The sequence below is a fragment of the Fukomys damarensis genome, unplaced genomic scaffold (assembly GCF_012274545.1).
Source record: "Fukomys damarensis isolate Sample0158 unplaced genomic scaffold, DMR_v1.0_HiC HiC_scaffold_2, whole genome shotgun sequence".
Taxonomy (NCBI): Eukaryota; Metazoa; Chordata; class Mammalia; order Rodentia; family Bathyergidae; genus Fukomys; species Fukomys damarensis.
The window spans coordinates 61,790,784-61,809,549 of record NW_022900914.1 but is presented as its reverse complement, the minus strand read 5'-3'; the positions used below and the strand labels follow the sequence as shown (position 1 = coordinate 61,809,549).

General features: G+C 41.0%; 2 gene segments (V, D, J or C); both read right to left on the bottom strand.

Annotated features, from left to right (window-relative positions):
• Positions 1–6,127: 6,127 nt before the first annotated feature.
• On the bottom strand, positions 6,128–6,637 carry LOC104870052. The segment is given in 2 exon segments: positions 6,128–6,450; positions 6,562–6,637. Coding segments are annotated over 2 exon segments (378 nt in total).
• An 8,329-nt stretch (positions 6,638–14,966) lies between these two features.
• LOC104870049 lies at positions 14,967–15,472 on the bottom strand. The segment is given in 2 exon segments: positions 14,967–15,289; positions 15,401–15,472. Coding segments are annotated over 2 exon segments (378 nt in total).
• Positions 15,473–18,766: the final 3,294 nt, after the last annotated feature.

The following is an 18,766-nucleotide window of genomic DNA, read 5'->3' as shown; positions in this document are numbered from 1 at the left end:
ACCTCCTTAGGAAGGAGAAGTGTGAGCCTGGGCTGACCCAGCTGCTCCTCCTGCTGTGGACACCAGCTGAGAGTACTTTTCAAATGTAATTGTGATTTTCTTGTCACTGAGAGGTCTTTGGAGAAGGAGGCAAATCTGGAATCAGAGAAATGCCTCTGGAATATTTCAGTTTACATAAAGGAGCTGGAGTGTGTGAGCCTGCTCCTGTAATCATCTCATGCTAGAGTCTGTGGTCTTCCCTCTGTGCAGAACAAGTCATCTACCCAACTCAGAGAGCACAGTGAGGAAGTCATAAGCCTGGCAGCGTCACCAGAAGCACAGTGAGGCTGAAAGACTGAGGGGACCAACAGGGACTGGAGCCTCCACCCAGGTGGAAGATGTGGGCTCTTGCTGTGGAGAGCTCATCCTCATTGTGACAGGTCATTGGGGAGCAAGTTCGCTCAAGTTCAAGCCCCAGGACCAGCTGCAGCACATTTGTGCATAGTCTTTACAGATGTGGCTTCAGACCAATGGGGAGAGAGGAAGAGGGAAGAAAAAGCAGGAAAATGAGACAGCAGGTGTGGGAGACAGATCATGTGGCAAGTGTGCCACAGAAATAGTGACTCCTTTCTGGGTTAGCATCCTGAGTACCATGAACCACTCTCAGCCCATAGAAGTTGTGAGATTACTTTATGTAGGAAATATTTTTACAGGTTTAAATTGAATATATTATGATGATGACATTATCCTGGATTGAAAATTTGTGCTCTCGGTGTAAATATAAGTGTTTTGCAAGGGACAAATGGGAAGATTTAGTGCACATGAAGGAGAAAACCTGGAAATGACATAGAAGACACTGGAGGGACTGGCCACAGCCAAGGACAGCCACAGCATCCAGGACCTGGGAGATGCAAGGAGCAAAATCTCTCCAATAACCTCTGCCTGGGTCCTCACCAGCAAGAATCATGATATTGGATTGTGGAAGCTTATTTCAGACTCAGGCTTCCTGAGTCTTGGGGAATTGGCATCTACTTTTGTTTAAAAAGTGGTATTTTGCTACAAGAGCCCTTGGAAAGTAACACAAATGGGGCTGAGAGAAACTCTAGACTAAGTCTGCTATGTTCCCAGTGTACTTGTTCAGTTCCTCGGTGTTACATAGAAATAAATAGTAAATTTTGTACAGAGAAACAAATCACTTGAAACACTAAATTTATATAGAGTCACATGACCAGTCTAGACTGAATATTGCCGATTTTATTATAAAATCACATCTGCTAAAATCTCAAAATCATGTTACACAATCTATTTAAAGGTATAAAGCGACTGACTATTCTCAGAAAATATATATTTCAGAGTGTATCATGACAGTAGACCTCCAAGAAAAATGTTGGTACATTTAGTGCTGTATGGTGTATGGTGTATGGTGCTGTATGGTGAGAGAATCTGGGGTCAGTGCTCACGATGGTTGCTACAAAATCAAGTGGTCAGTGAGTGTTTGGACTGAGACTTGAACACAGGTCTGTCTTCCCTTAAATATATTCCTCTGTGCAGCCACTGTATTTCACCGATAAATGCAAGACCTACAAAATAGGAGGAGGAGCGTACAGAATGCTCACATGAAATTCACAAGCAACTTCTGCATCTTCTCACGCCAGGCTAATCAGATCTTACCTCAGTCCTGCTCCAGGTTTTCTGTTGTGTTGTTTCATTGTGTTTTCTTTTGCTTTTTTTCTTTTTTTCAGAAAAAGCATCTTGTTCTTCTCATGTTGTAGCTGATTGTTAAAATTGAGGGTAAAGGGAACATTTTATGTGACCTGGATCCCTCCCTCCTCCCCCTTTTTACCCTAACACTCTGACTCAGTCTTTCTGACTCAAATTCTAATATATTCATGTAATTTATCTCTCTTATATTAAAACAACAAATAGAAACCTCCAGCTTCTGTGTGATCAGACATCAAGACATTCGATACCCAGATTAACAAGAGATAAAGTATGTTACCAAGAGATCTTCTGATTAAAGAGAACTCCAGGAGCTGGTTTTCCTTATTATAAACCTTCCATTCCTCTCTCAAAATGGACAAGAAATAAATACAAGACAGAAATGCTAGAGATATCAGAGGACAGCGACCTCCTGGAGGTAAAACACACTCCCCTCCCTTGTAGAAGTTACTTATTATGTCTCTAAGAAGTCACCATGATCACATCCACTTCAAAGAGCCCTCATTGATTACCTTACAATTCTGGAGATCACCATTCTCAGTGGGCTCAAGTCAAGGAGTCATGATGACTACGTTCATTTAAGAGGCTCACAAAGAGAGACTCTAAATCCTGGTCTTTCCTGCTCCAAGAGCTTCCACCTTTCCTGCTTCATAAGCCCTTGCTCCCATCTCTCATCTATCCCATTTCATTGTTGTGTTCCCTCGCTGTGACTCTTCCTGTCTATTATGAGCACCACTGTGTGGACCTTGGTCCCACCCAGGAAATTCAAGATATTCCCCCAGGCTCAAAATCCTTAACTCATGCACATTTGTTAAGGGTTAAAACTAAATATAGAAAGACCTCCTCTGTTCATTGTGCTCTTGTGGCCTTGTTCTAATGATGAGTTGTCAGACGTCTGGCAGGGCTTCTTGACATGAACAGGATTCTCTGTGAGCCTGGCCTCTCTCAAGGACATTCTCACTCTGAAACACCTATTTACGTGGTGTAGAACCCTGTTCCTTTGGGCACTTCTTCAGTAGCTGGAGGCTTCCAATTCCCTGCCCCTGGTCATGTGCACAGTTAGGACTCTGTCATGTTTTCTTGACTGTTGATTGGGGAACTCACTGGCAGGGCATGCAGGGGAACTTTGGGAGCTCATTTCAGGTGAGGACACTCTGCCTACACCCTTTCCACTCAGGCCCCTTAAAGCTGTGCCTTGGATTCCCGAGCACTGGACTTCAGGAACTGATACTTTCCTCTATTTGTTAATGTAATTTTCTTTTTCTAATTTCAACTACTTCTATATAACTGTGTAACGATGGGGGTTAATCAACAGTTCATCAGCCAGAAGTGGTGGCATACATCTGTCATCGCAGCACTCGGGAGGCTGAGGCAGGACGATTCCTGTGAGTTCGGGACCAGCCTGCACTGCATAGTCAGTTCCAGGTCAGTCTCAACTAAGTAGTGAGACCCTGTCTCAAAACAAATAAACAAACAATGAACAGTTAATTAAACTTTTATTGATTGTCTTCAACTTCTGTTAGAGGTGTTAGGTGCTTTGTTGTTTAGGAATGTGGATTTGTAAATGCAGCACCTGGAACTGTAGTCTCATTAAAGCTATAATGTGCCAAGTAACCTTTACCATATAAGCTACTGTTCATAAGATCCAAGCATTAAAATATATCTTAGTCACCTTGTCATCACTTGGAAGAAATCACTGACAACTAAAACTCAGAGCATGATAGTGGACTTTGGCACCCAGTTTTATCCCAGATTTCTGGTTCCATGGCACAAACATGAGGGCAAAGGCGCATGGCAGAAAGAAAGGAGCTCAAGCCATGGCATCTGGGAAGCTGAGGGAGAAGCAGTAATAACATGAGCCACCCAGGAAAGCAGAAAGCAGAAGTGTGAGGCAGGTTCCCGGCTGCTTCTCTTGACATCCCATCCGCTGCGTGTGCCTGTCAAATGAGCTGGCTAAGAAAGTAACTGAAAGATTTTGGTGTCATCCTGAGGCTTCGAGTAGCTGGAATGACAAAATCCTCTCCTCCAGATCCATGGAACTTACAGGGACTTCTAACAGCAAATGGAAATTTAAGGACCTGCCCTGGTTCCCACTGGTTCTAGATATTTTGTGGAGGTGTGTGTGTTTGTGTGTTTGTGTGTGTGTGTGTGTGTGTGTGAGTGATGACATATTGTAGCTACAATATTCACATTTGTACAGTTTTTTTTCATGTTTTCAAATAAATTGGACACTTATGAAGGATACATTAAGCAGGTTCCAAAATCTTGGTGTAAAGTCCTTAAATTATTCCTATTTAATAATTTATCAAGTAATTCTTTGCTGATGCTCAGTGATATTAATTATATTTACCCAGTGATAACACTGTTTCTAGTGTACATAAGTACTAAGTATCTGACTCCCACTATAAGAGATGGTGACTATCTCCTAGAGAGTAGAAAGGAAGGATGGAGAGTAGGTCATCCAAAATCAGATCCTGCAACTGATATAGAAAACATGAAAACAAATATCCAGGTAAGTATTCATGATGTACAAGGACTGCCAGCAAGTGCCACACAGCACCAGCATATTGGGCCTAATTCTTACTGTTGTTCTTCCTTACTTGGAACCAGAGGAGCAGAATTCTGGAAAAGTGGCTGCTGAATTGAGAAAAAAAACACAGTGAAAAAAATCAACCTATAAAGCTTTGATTTAGTAAGGAAATCATTAACTTATGATATACAGTGTGATAAGAACATAACCATTAATTAAAGACTGTCTGCTATACAGTTTTACCACTGTGTCCAGACAAGGCTAGAGACCTCTGCTGAAGTGCCTGTGAGAAGTGATGCATGGGAGATATTGGGCCTCACTGAGCAGCCACACGTTGGAATTTTTTGTTTAGACCATGTACAGAGCCTGTTCTTTTTTTCCTTTTATTGTTTCTTGGTACATTATAGGTAGAAAGTGCAGCTACATTCATTACAGTTTACATAAGAAGTATTGAATGTGTGAATTCAAATATCCAAAATATGGAAATGATATAGTTTTGATTTTATCTTAGTTAATGAGGCATTTGAAATATCTTTTTTCAACTGTTTGAAATATCATTTTGTAAAAATCAAATTTCTGATACTGTCAGTTCAGAATTAAGGGTAAATTCCTGATTAATGTTATGTTTACCACAGATAAAGTAATGCCCCTTTAAACAGAGTGTTCTAACCACGTACAGAGCCTGTTTTAATGCAGGTCCTGATCTGTACGCGTCAACCACAGAATGCAGTTTTCTAATTTAAGCTGCAGTATAAATGACACTGCTGAATTCTGGACCTATTTTGAAAAGCAGTCACTGGCCTATTTACAAAAAGGAAGTTATCACCTGTCATCATGAATTTAGACTAAATTTATCCATTTGATCATTAAAAGAGTAGTGTTGTGCATGTCTGTAACTTCCCACTTTATGTTTTTAGTTGAGCCACCAGACTTGCTGATAAAAATTGAAAGCACATCCCCCATATTGTGCTCCATCCTGTATCTAGGAGCAATCTGAGAGTTTGAGTGCTAGTGAAAGTACTGGGTCACTGTTTCCTTACAAATTCACCAGAAGTTGGGGAGAGTTGTTTCTCAGAATCTTTTTTGTTAAATGGTTTCCTGTAAATGGTGGTGCCTCAGTTTATGAATTTAATTTCTTTTACTATTTTGGGGATGATGGCTGCTTTTGTGTTATTGTAGAGTAAATGACCATGGTCTTATTTGTCACCCAGTGGGGAGTTTGGAAAGGGAAGGAACACGATGCCAAAAATGGTTGTGTGAAAAATGAAATCTTTATAAACAGAACAGTTTGGGAACTGAGGTGTTACTATAATTTCTACAAGGGCCCCTGTGATCCAGAACTGCTCAACTGGGAATCCTCTCAGGATGTGAGAAATCACAAAATGATGATTTCAGTACCCACCATCAGCCAAAAGCAGGTTCTTGGAAGGAGGTGGTGGCTGGAGAATCACCCGGAAGAAGGGTTTCAAGCTGATGTGAGGAGGAGGGCACAAATCTGGGCTTCCAAGTCTGAGAACCACAGGGTTAGGGTCTGTACTTTCATTAACAGATACATTCAGGCCTGTGAGCAAAGACCACAGAATTTCCTATTTGTAGAACAAAATTTAACGACTGCCAGACACCCTTAGCCAGTTAAAGACAAGTGTGTAGGCACCAGTTCCCTCTATTAAAACAGATGGTAGTTAGAAATTCCATTCTAACTTGACTTTTGCAGTAAGAAAAGCCCATTAATACATCAGAACATTGTCATGTCTGTGCAATGGGGTCTGAGCAATTCAAAAGAGGGTTATGGTATTCCTTCAAAGAATAGCTTCATCTCAGAAATGCTCTCTTCAGCTGAAGGCATCAGAAGGAGCAGCTGGGGCAGCTCAGGCTCACACTTCTGCTTCCCAGGGTGGTTTATGTCATGGCTTGTAACACTGTGGGAGGGTTACTATAATACTGCAGACAGTAATAAGTTCCAACATCTTTAGCCTCCACACTGCTGATGGTGAGAGTGTAATCTGTCCCAGATCCACTGCCACTGAACCTCGGTGGGACCCCAGATCTCAAATTGCTTGCAGCATAGATCAGGAGTTTAGGAGCTTTCCCTGGTTTCTGTTGATACCAGGCTAAAGCACCACCTATGCTCTGACTGGCCTTGCACTTGATGCTGACAGTGTCTCCTATGGATGCAGAATGCGAGGATGGAGACTGGGTCATCTGGATGTCACATCGGGAACCTGACATGGGAAACACAAAAACAGAAATCTGTCAGATTAGTCAGGTCAGAAGGTTTCCCTGAAGAGTCAGCATAGACCACCAATGTGCAACACAGCGCTGTCCTACTTTACCTGGGAGCCAGAGCAGCAGGAGCCCCAGGAGCTGAGCGGGGGCCCTCATGTCCATGCTGTGTCCTGACTGGGGCTGACACCCACCCGCCATGAGCTGCATATTAAAGTCTGTGCTCTGGGGACATGCAAATCAGCAGGAGCTGGCAGGGTGAGGCCCAGCCGCAGAGCTGTCTCATCTCAGTAACTCAGCCCTGGCCCTAGTCCCCACGTGTCCCAGGTCAGGCCAGGACAACACAGATTTATCTATAGAAATTGTTTCTTCTGAGGATATTTTCTTACAGAGAGGATGTCGGGATAATTGTCAGCACTAAAAATGAATCTAGGCTTAGGTACATGAAACATTTTATACATGTAGTAAGTTTATTAGCATACACTTGTTTGGAAACAATACAAAATAGGTTATTGGAATTAAGTTTTCAGTTTTCTTGAAAATATTTCTTAGAAGCAGGAAAGCATTGTGCTCTACTGAAGACATTTCTGTGGCTACAAAATTAATTTATTTTTTAGCAATGGAATAGAGCCCTTCTAGGTCCACCTTAGATTTATTCAACATCATTTTTAATGGCCTTAGGTCATTATTTTTCTACTTAGTGCAAAGTGGTCTACTACACATCTGTAGAAACAATGAGGTGTTGCTCTAGTGAGTGTTTCCCACATTATTCAAAGCTACAGGTCACTGCTGTACTTAGGGACTAAAAGGAAACACATTATTATTTTTTGGGGGACTCCCTCCCAGTTTCCCCCTGCTTTTCTTCCATCTCACAATATTCCTAAAAGTTCATCAGCAAGAAAGGCTGACCAGGGGTGTCAGACCTAATAACCACAACAAGAATGAATCTCTATTTCTTCCTTCACTTGTAAGAGCCTCATTAAGTTAAAGAGGCCGGTGCGTTCATCCAGACTCTCTCTGTTCTTTCCACAAAGCATCCCAAGAACATGACAGATGGAAATTTTCCCTGTGCTGCAGTCCTTGCCAGCACATCCCCAGAAATTCAGGTGCACCACACCTGGCACCTGCAGCTTTCTAGAGAGCAGGTGCCTCTGCCATGTGCTCTTTAGCAATGAGTGGGGTCCATATTACCATGATAAATGTGAGATATAGGTATCTTTGTTGTGCTCTGTCTTCTTTTTCTAGGGGCATACACTGAGAACTGGTATAGCTGCATCTTATAATAGCTACATGTTTGGTTTGTTGAAGATGCTGCATAATGTCTTCCATAACAGCTTTAATAATTTACATCCAGAAAACATTCCATAAAGGTTTTATTTACTATCTATCTTCAACAGCCATTTTGCTTTTTGGTTTTTTTTGGGTGATAGAAATTCTGCTGGTTTGAAAGGAGATCTCAATATTCTTTAAATTTGCATTTTTCTGATGGCAAAACAACCATTTTCTCATGTATTGCACTAAATATTTATACTTCTGTTCACTTGAGATCATTTGCCCTTTTTTAATGGATTACTTGTCCTTTTTTAACATTTCTTGAGTTCCCTCTATATTCTGGATATTAATCTGCAGATGAATAGCTGGGAAAGGTCTCTACCTATTCTGGAGATTGTGTTCACTCTGCCCATTGTTTCCTTCGCTGTGGACAAACAACATAATTTGGTATAATTCCATTTACCCAGTCTTGCTTTTGTGTCCTGAGTTGCCAAGACCCTGTGCAGAAGCTCATTGCCTGTGTCAGTTTCTTCTGTTTTCTTCTAGTGATTTTAATGTATCAGGTCTAACATTTAGGTCTTCAATCTTGAGTAGATTTCTGGACAGGATGAGACATAGGAACCTAGTTTCATTCCTGTAAGTGGAAAATACACAACATTTATGAGTAAGTAGTAGTCAGTGTTGCTACTCTCAGGGATTTGGAGAGTGGGAGAAATTAACCTGATCAGACCAGTGTGAATGCAAGGGTCCAAGGAATAGTGAATGAAAAAATCACAACCAGAGAGGCCATGCCAATGGAAAGGGATATTGGGTTGACAATGGAATGGGTCCATGGAATGTGGAATGTGGTAGTTTTCTGGAAGTCAGGAAATCAGATTCTTTGGGGACTCCAAAAGGAGCATAGCTCTTTTGACTTCTACATTTTAGCTCAGTGAAAATTTGCTGTTTCCAGAACATTGAGGTAAAACAATTTTCATTACTTGAAGGTTGTGAGAACTTGGTGGATTTTTAGAGTACCAATAAGGCACTGATAGAAGTAGAGAGAAGGCATTTCCATCCTGAGTAAGTCTCTGTCCTCTGACCTACCAACTATTTCCATGTCTTTTTTTGGTGCCAATTTTACAAGAGACATGGGTATTTTATGATCAGGAACGCAAGCGCCTGAGTTCTTATGTCAAAAATGCTTCTTCTTGTCAATCTACATATGTGAGAGCTTGCGGTCAGTAGAAAGGAGAGTTTGCTTCCTGTTTGTTCATTTTTACTACACCAGAGACAAAGAAGTGAGGAGACTAAATGGTGCAAGGTATGAAAATGACTAAAATTTGGGTAATATCTAACTTTGGATCATGAGCTGTTTCACAATAAAGTTCTGTATGACAATAGATTTTTTGTATATGACTCCAAACATGAAGGAAATTCTTAAATGTTGAATATTATGATCACCATGGCTTTAGTAACTGTCTTAGAAAAGAATTTCCTGACCTATACAAGAAACAAACTGTCTTGTTAAACTTCAAATCCTCATCAACTGATGTCAAAAAGACAAAGGTATTTTGACTTTCTAACAACGACCTGCAACTTAGATGATGCCAGTGACTTCTGGCACATGTTGAGTAACAACACACCTGCTAAATGTCACCCGTGCTGATATGTGAATGACCGTCCATGTGTATTACATGTCTGTCACCTCTCCAGCACACATCTGAGGGTTCAGGTGATAGTGACCTCACTGGGCTGCATCTCATCAATCTTCATCATCACCAGCCCCCCTGGAAGCACATTACTCAGAGCCTCTTTTTCTCCCATTTTTCTTGAACAACTGCTCATTTAAGGACACTCCTGTGAGATTTGGAAATCAGAAGTGAAGAACTAAATATACACAGCACCGTCCGAGAAATGCTTGGACAGAGGTGAAGACCAGAAAATGACCAGTCAGGTGCTATAGAGAGCTAAGGGCCCGAGCACCCCATCTCTGGGCTTCCAGACCTAACAGAGTACCACGGAGTTAGCAGTCTATATCTTCCATGGCAAATAAACTGTGGCTGCAAGGAGAGAATCATCAAACCATAAAACGAACCCTCTATTTAATGACTGCTTTGTAGTTGACATTTTTCTGCCTCAAAACAATCCCTGCTTGCAATATGCACTGTGACTGTTGTTTTGCTCTATGAATGAGAACCGATGCCCTAACCCAGAGTTCCCCCTGGAAAGATGTTCTGGACCGCCAGCCTGCATCTCTCCAGTCTCTCCAATCTCTGTGGCCCGGCCTCCCCTGGAGTTTGTGCTGCTGGCTTCCTGGAGACCCGCGGGCCCTTCTGGGAGAGAGGGTGCCGCCCATGGTGTTACTGGTTCCCTGTGCTGCCGCTGCGCCTGGGGAGGAGCTAGGACGCTGAATTCTGCGCAGGTGGCACCACTTCATCTACAGCCTGCACTCCACTGACCTCAGCTACCTGCTTCAAGGAGTTGCACCGCTTTGCCATCGCCCAAGAAAACGTGGAAGCAACACCACCCAGCCCAGGACAGCTGAGAGATGTATTCTTCCACAGTGTGATGCCTTTCGTAGGGTTTGGATTTCTGGATAATGCAGTTATGATTGTTGCAGAACCCAGAATGAGTTGTCTGTTGGGATTATGTTGAAAATTTCAACGATGGCAGCTGCTGCTTTGGGAAATCCTCTGTCAGATTTAGCTGGACTTGGACCCAGGGGCTATGTGGAAGCTTTGGCTACAAGATCAGGCTGACCTATTCCTGATCTGACACCAAAGCAAGCTGTCAGGGGCAGACACGTGTTGCACACATTTGGCCCTGCAGGACAAAGCACCTTCTTCAGAGCCAGAAAGGGAGAGATAATGGATATGCTGGCAAAGTGGAGTCTTACAGATAATGGCGAAGCTGTTAGAGTGACTAGACGCTGCGTTCTAGGGATTCTCCCTTTGACAGTCTTCGGAGGAGGTGAAGAAAGCGAAAAACTGGAAGAGACAAATGAATCCTCTTAGAACATCTACTAAAATGTGTAAATTAACGTACCTCAGTTATTAAACATGGTATCACAACATTTAACAATTAAGACACACCTTGTGTAGATGTGGGATCAAATAACTCAGCATGTATTATGGAAATCACTAACAGGGTTGCTCAGTCCTCTTAGGAAATCTTTTCTAAAAACTATTTGTTATTGTTGCTATTGTTTTGTGTAAACTGTTCAGATGCTTTTGCCTCAACGGCAGTCAACATTTTATCTTTTTCTTGTCTTTGTTTATACATCAAAATACTATTGAAGTTTCTGTCGTTGATGTACTGTACCGACCTGGGCTTTGCTTATTTGTTATTTAACATGTGCACATGCATGAAAGTATTTGTTGTTATTCCCTGATAGGTACAATTCAACCTTAAGGTTTTTCCAAATTTCTGAAGGTTAACATCAGTTAAAGATTCCTTTTTACTCTCTTTATGGCAGCATCAACTTTGCACTGTCCACAGTAAACATTTTCGATCATGTAATTTCAGTAATTTTCTTACCACTCACCTATTTAAAGCAAATGCAGATTTTAAGCATATAGTACTCATTTTAATTTTCTAAACATACTGTCTTTAAAGTCAGAGGTTAAGCATAAAGAGCAATTATGTAATCTCCCTGTTACATACAAGCATATGTACTAACAAGGTGCTTATTTCTAGTTGGTTATTTTAACCTTTAATTTCCCCCAAATGAATAATTACATGGTGGATTCTGGCTCCTGGAGGGAAGAAAATAGTTATTGTGTAGTCTTTTAAAAGAAGGATTATAGTGTTAGGGGGATCTCAGGAACTGGACGTCACACTTGGAATTTAAGAGGCTAAACTTCTTTTCTCAGAGGTAGAAGTGGAAACTGTCAGGAAGGTTTAGGGTACAGGTAGGAAAGTTGAAGTGGTGCTTGGAAGGTAAATGAGATATACACTATATTGCTTGGGAAGGATCCCCCAGAGGTATCTTCCATCTGAATAGCATGAATTTGAATACTCCACATTTACAGTGCTATCCTTTAGTGAATTGAATTGCTGGAGAATTTCTTTTGAAGGGAAAACTAAATATCTTGTATTTTGCTATTGTGTGTGTGTGTGTGTGTGTGTGTGTGTGTGTGTCTGAATCATTAAATCAAAAGTTACATGAGAAATATTTTCTCCCATTTTTTGGTCTTTTAGTTTCTTTGGGCAAGTAAGGTTAAGTTTGGCTCATTTCCATTCTTGTGTTTCTAATCTTGTTTGAATCACAGATTTTAAATGTTTGAACTTTTAAACATTTTATCTATACACATGCTAAAAAATTACTTCTGATTATAGCAGAGGAACAAGTCATGAAAAAGAGAAATTAAAAGTTACTATTTTAGGGGGTGAAGGGAGGGCAGTGGTAAGGGGAAAAATGAGAATCAAGACTTGTCATGTAAAGGTACAAGATCCCAACAATGAAAATAACTGTACTGTATCCCTTAAATGTACCAAAAAACTCAATTAAAGCTGAAAAATAAAGTTCATTACCTAACTTCTTATTTAAATTCTGTTGCATTCTCTATTAAAATCTGCACATTATACATTTAAAGCACTTTATAAAAAATAAATCAGGAAAATCATGGAAGGTGCCTTCATGTTTTTTCTTAATATCTCTCTTCTCTGTTATTACTTCAGTATCCAGAGGAGATGGGGGTGATAATGTGGACTCCACTCTTCCCATCACCCTTGCAAAACCAACCTTCATCTTAGGAGAGATCATTTGTGTGCTCTTACTGCTGTGCATGGTTCATGGGGAAGCTGTGCATCATGCAGGGTTGTTGGTTTTCATTGATGTCTGCATTAATAAAAATTCTGGACATATGCTCCATTTCTCATATCACATATTTCCCAATCGAATCAATCATTCACAAACTTCAAAATGTGAGCTGTACTCATCATGTACCTAGGGATGAAATGAGGCAGATGATAATTCAGAGAAGACCTTGCAGTTCAACTGTGTGTTAAATCTCTCAAAGTCTTTCTCTTTTCAGGATATCTGAAATTACATGAGGGGCCAACTGGTATACACAGGACAATCTCTGAACTGACATAAAGACTCTTATTTAACACCTGCAAAGGCTTTTTCCCCCCATCCAATACTACATGAGAGTGTGTTAATCATTGCTGTGTCAACTCAACCATTACAGTTCTATTTTTGTGTATACGTACACTAAACATGTTGCTCCCTCTCTTCCTCCTTGAACCATGATCTCAAATCAGCCCACTTCCTCACAGACCCTGTTATGTCATCATTGAAAATTCTCTCCACAGTCTCATGTGCTTGGAAGTGGATGACTCATGGCAGTGCTATTAAGAATGCAGCCGAATCTCCTGTCAGGAGGTCAGGTTAGGTATGAAGAGGGGGTCATGCAGGCCATCACCTAGAATGCTCTCTCCTCCCTGAGCACAGTGATTTGTGCAGTTGTCCTCTATGAGCCACATCCCATGCCATTTCTGCCTTGGAACCAGCCAACTCTGGGCTGAAACTCCTAAAACATGAGCCTAAAAAAAATCCACTCCTTTAAGTCATGGGTCTCTGATACCATATCAAAATGACAAAAAGTTACTGAGACAGCATGACAGAAGAAAGGACACAGCCAAGCTGGCCCCGCATCACCTGGGTAGGAGCTGTCTCCACAGAGAAGAGTCATGGGATTTCACTCTCTGAACTTGGGATCCTGTGTCCCTTTCTCAAACTGCACCTGCCTATGCCTCCCATTTTAACACTTTTCACACACCATAGATGGTGTACATGAGAAGGACTGAAGGTTGGGATTCAGTTACCCAAAGCATGAAAATCACAATCATTTTGGTTTTGTCTTTCTTCATGAAGATAATGAAGCATGTTGAAAATTTTTGAAATATTTTTTTTGAAAATTGAATTTTTGTACCTTTTAGTTTTGAGCACAGGAGAACTTCTTCACTGTCTAAAAGTATGTTTTACATGGATCAAGTGAATGCCCCTGAAACAGATTACTAACCGTGAACAGAGCCTGTTTTCAGGCAAGCTCTAATTAGTGGGGTTAACATAGAGCCTGCAATCGTGCTAATTAATGTGCATTATAAAGGATATTTCTGCATCCTGGAATGATTTTGAAAAGCAGGCATTTGACTTAAGGAAAAGGAAGATGTCAGCAGTAATTAGGAATCTTAACTAAGTGTATCCACTTGTTTATTCAAAAAGTAGTGTTCAATAAATTCTGTAACTTCTCACTTTTTGTTGACTATACATTTTCATGAAGTGTTTAGCTGTGACACCAGACTTGCTAATAATACTTGAAAGCACATACCCTATATTGGTCTGTATCCTATACCTGGAGAAATCTTAGCATTTGAGCGACAGGGACCATACTGGGTCACTGTTTCGTTGCAAGCTGACCATCAGTTGGGAGGCTAGTTTCTCAGAATCCCTTTTCCTTAGATGGTTTCCTATAAATGGTAATACTTCGACTTATGAATTTAATTTCTTCTAATTATTTGGAGTAAAACATTTGTTTGTGTGTTTGTGTGGGGAAAGTGGCCACAGTTGGTCATGTTTGTCACCTGATGGCGAATTTGCAAAACGAAGCAAAACTTTGCAAAACACATTTTTTGCAAACAGCAATATCTATGAACGGGAGTATTGCTATAATTCTGAACAGAGACCTCATGATTTGGTACTTCTAAATTAGGAGTTCTCCCATGAATGTACAAATCAGAAATGGAAGATTCATTAGTCACCAGCAGCCACAGATTTATGGAGAGAGGTGTTGGCTCTGTTCCTAACAGCTGTGGGCAGTAGTGACAAACCTGGGCTTCCAAAGACAAGTCTGAGGACCACAGGGTTGGGGGCTAGTGCTTTCAGTAAAAAACACACTCAGTATTTACTGGGAAAGACTAGAGAATTACCTATTTGTAGAATGAATTTTTACAACTGTCACAGCCCTAATGATACCAGTTCACTCTATTAAAGTCTACCTGGAAATTCCTCTGTAACTTCTTCTTTGCTGTAAGAAACTCAACACTTGAGGAAAACTGAATGTTTTAGTTTTACACATCTAAGCCCTTTAATCAGGAGGACAATGTCTGTGGAACTGGGCCAGAGCATGAAGAAAAAGTTATGGAACCCAGTGTCCTTCAAAGAATGCATGCAACTTAGTAATAATGTCAGCAGCTGAAGGCATCAGAAGGAGAAGCTGGGACAGCCCAGGCTCAGACTTCTGCTTCTCTGGGTGGTTTATGTCATAGCTTGTGTCACTGTGGGAGGGAAACTATTAGCCTGCATACAGTAATAAATTCCAACATCTTCATCCTCCACACTGCTGATGGTGAGAGTGAAATCTGTCCCAGATCCACTGCCACTGAACCTCGGTAGGACCGCAGATCCCAAAATGCTTGCACCATAGATCAGTTGTTTAGGAGATTTCCCTGGTTTCTGTTGATACCAGGCTAAATTACTGCTTATGCTCTGACTGGCCTTGCACCTGATGCTGACAGTGTCTCCTACGGATGCAGAATGGGAGGGTGGAGATTGGGTCATCTGGATGTCACATCGGGAAACTGACATGGGAAATATAAAAACAGAAACCTGTCAGATTAGTCAGGTCAGAAGGTTTCCATGAAGACTCAGCATAGACCACCAATGTGCAACACAACACTGTCCTACTTTACCTGGGAGCCAGAGAAGCAGGAGCCCCAGGAGCTGAGCAGAGGCCCTCATGTCCATGCTGTGTCCTGACTGGGACCAACTCCTGCCCAGGCTGTGAGCAGCCTATTAAAGTCTGTGCTCTGGGGACATGCAAATCAGCAGGAGCTGGGCAGGTTGAGGCCCATCTGCAGAGCTGTCTCATCTCAGTAACTCAGCACTGGCCCAGGTCCCCAGGTGGCCCAGGTCAGAGGAGGAGAGCCCAGAATTTACTTACTCAAAATGTGTTACTTCTGAGGGAAACTACATTACAGAGACCATGTGGGAGAAAAGAGTCAACACACAAAATCGATCTAGGCTTTGCAAGGTAAATAATTTCATAGATATAACAAGACTATGTAGAATACCTTGTTTAGAAACAATGCAAAACAAGTATGGCAATTTAGGCTTGAACTTACTAGAAAATATTTCTGTTAGAGCCAAGAAAATATTTCATGCCCTACTGAAAACATTTCTGTGGCTACAAAATTATTTTTTAAATAAATAGAGTGCTCCTCAGGACCACCTTAGATATATACTAAATCATTTGTCATGGGCTTAGGCCATTGTTACTCTCTATTTAGTGTGAAGTAATCTACAGCAGATGCATAGGAATGATGAGGTGTTCCTTCAGGGCTTGTTTCCTTCAGAGACCCAACATTATTCAAAGCTACAGGTTACTGCTATTGTTAAGGACTACAAGGATTCACATTATTATTTGCTTGGGGCTCCCTCTACCACGTTCCCTCTACTTTTCCCTCCATCTGTTAATTTTTCTCAAACGTAATCATCATGCAAGGGGTGTCAAACTCGTAACCACTTCAAAACCTCTCTTTCTCCCTCCAGATAATTGAGCCCCAATCTTTTAAGCATGACCTATGCATTAGTCCAGGTGCTGCTCCATTCTTTCCACAAACCACCCCAAGTGTGTGCCTGCTGGGACATTTCCCAGAGGTGCAACCACTGCCAACTGTCACCAACACCATCCCAATACAGATCCACTGCATTGGTAACACTGGTGGGTATCAAGCATACCCAACACCTGCCTACACCTCTCACCTGGAACCAAAAGCAGCAGAATCCAGAGCAGGGGAGACCTGGCCCCCATCTCTGAGAGCTGACCTGCAAACCACTCTTCACAGGACCTTGAAGCTGCCTTTAAAGATGCTTAGCAGAGGCCAGATCAGTGCTTAGGGTTGAAAAATGTGAATCAGCTGGGAGAAGCCTTGTTCTCAAATTGAACACCTGCTCCCATCTTGCTAGAATTGAGTTTACAAAAACAAAACAAACAAACAAACAAACAAAAAAACCGCTCCAAGTATTACTCATGTATATCACAAGCAAAGTTGTGACCTTTCCCAGGCAATCCTATCCTCTTGGTTTGTCACAACTGCCAAGAGAGGGAGCACACAGTGCCTTCCATGACATGAGAATAGAGAAATTGTTTTCATCCCTAAAATTTAAAATTTATATCACCTCAAATATTAATAGAAGGGTTAATTGGAAATCAAAATGTCTCTAAATGAAGAAAATAAGGAAACATATATTTCCAGGAATCTCCCTGACAGTATTCGTATTTACATTATTTTTGCCACGTCCTGACATTGTTCTAGAAGTAACCTTTTGTGCATTTACTACTTCGACCAAAAAATTTGGTGAATTTGCTACACATTGCCATCTAATCAGAAATCAAGTTCAAGAAAACATTACGATGTGCCCTGATTCACCAATTCATAAGATCTGGTACCTTGTGGCTTCTGCCTCTTCTGCAAACCCAAAATGACCATGAGGAGTAAACCTTATGATATCACTCAGGACACTGAGGCAGCCCCCAAACCAGAAATGAAGACTTCATGGGAAGAACTTATAAAAACGCTGCAGAAAGAGGCAAGTGTTTGAAGCATGGGGAGTGGTTTCAGGGATGTTAATGGCAGAGCATATATGCTGTAATATTCATTTTCTTCAATTTATACAAACACTATTTTTACATCAAATCGTTTCCATTTCAGCTTGTGACCACTGTGAGAAAGAGAAAGTAGTAGTTTTATTTTAAAAAGAAGACAAAGAAAAATGGTGGCCTACTTCTGATTGGAATGATGTTAGCTTCTCTGAGTAAATGACCTTTAAATGCTTCTATAGATACCATCACAAGCTGTACTATGAAGACATGAAGATGGAACTGATATAAAAGTTCATGACCATACCAATGAATGACTTTACCTCAGTGTCCATCTGCTTGGTACAAAAATCACCGCAGAACCCAGCGATCCTCCTACATGTGAGAAGTTATTCCTTGGACTCTTTTTTTTTAAAACTAATTTCATAGGTGCATTTAAGGTATACCATGTAATGACATACATCATTGGAAATCTAGACCTTTACATAATCCATCTTGGTCCTTATTTTTTCCCCATTCCCCTCTCCTCTCTTCATCCCCTCCACCCCTTCCTACCCACAATGACTTTGTTTCCATTTTTTCCTTTCTCAGGTTAACTCCATTCCTTTCTTTACTTTCCTGTACCTTCCCATTTCTCCGTCATCTTTGCACCTTTTCTTCCTATTTCACATTATCTATTATACCTTTTAGTCCTTATTTACACTTTCAGTTTCTCACACTAGAGAAACTATCCAGTATTTACATATCAGCATCCTATTTATTTCACTTAACAGTATTGCCTCAATGTACATCTATTTAGCTATAAAATCTCTTGTTTCTCATTCTTTATGGCTTTGTACTACTCCATTTTATTTAAAACACACACACAAACACACACACACACACACACACACACACACACACACATGTTTTCTTTATCCAATCTCCTCTTGGTGTGCTATTGGGTTGCATCCAAGTTTTAGGTATTAGAAATTGTGCCGCTATGAACATGGGTTTACATATATCTCTGTGGTATGATTCTTTTAGTTCTCTGGGTAAGATAAACAGCATGGGGACAGCAGGGTCAAATGGCGCCTCTAATCCTAGTTCTCTGAGCTATCTCCATACTGATTTCCACAGTGGTTGCACCAGTCAACACTCCCACCAAGAGTGGAGCAGTGTTCCTCTTTCCCTCCATCCCCACCAGCTTTTGTCATTGTTTGATTTCATGATAGCAGCCGTTTTTTCTGGTGTGAGATGGAATCTCAGTGTTGTTTTCATTTGCATCTCTGGAATGATCAGTAATGTTGAACATTTTTTCTTGTGTTTATTTGCTGTTTGTACTTCTTTGTCCTGAGAAATGTCTGTTCATTTCAGATGCTGATTTTTCAATTAGGTCTTTAAATTTGGGAGGTCTTGTGGGAGCCCATCGTGGCTCTCTGGCATTTGACACTTGAAAGGAAACTTCTTCCTTTAC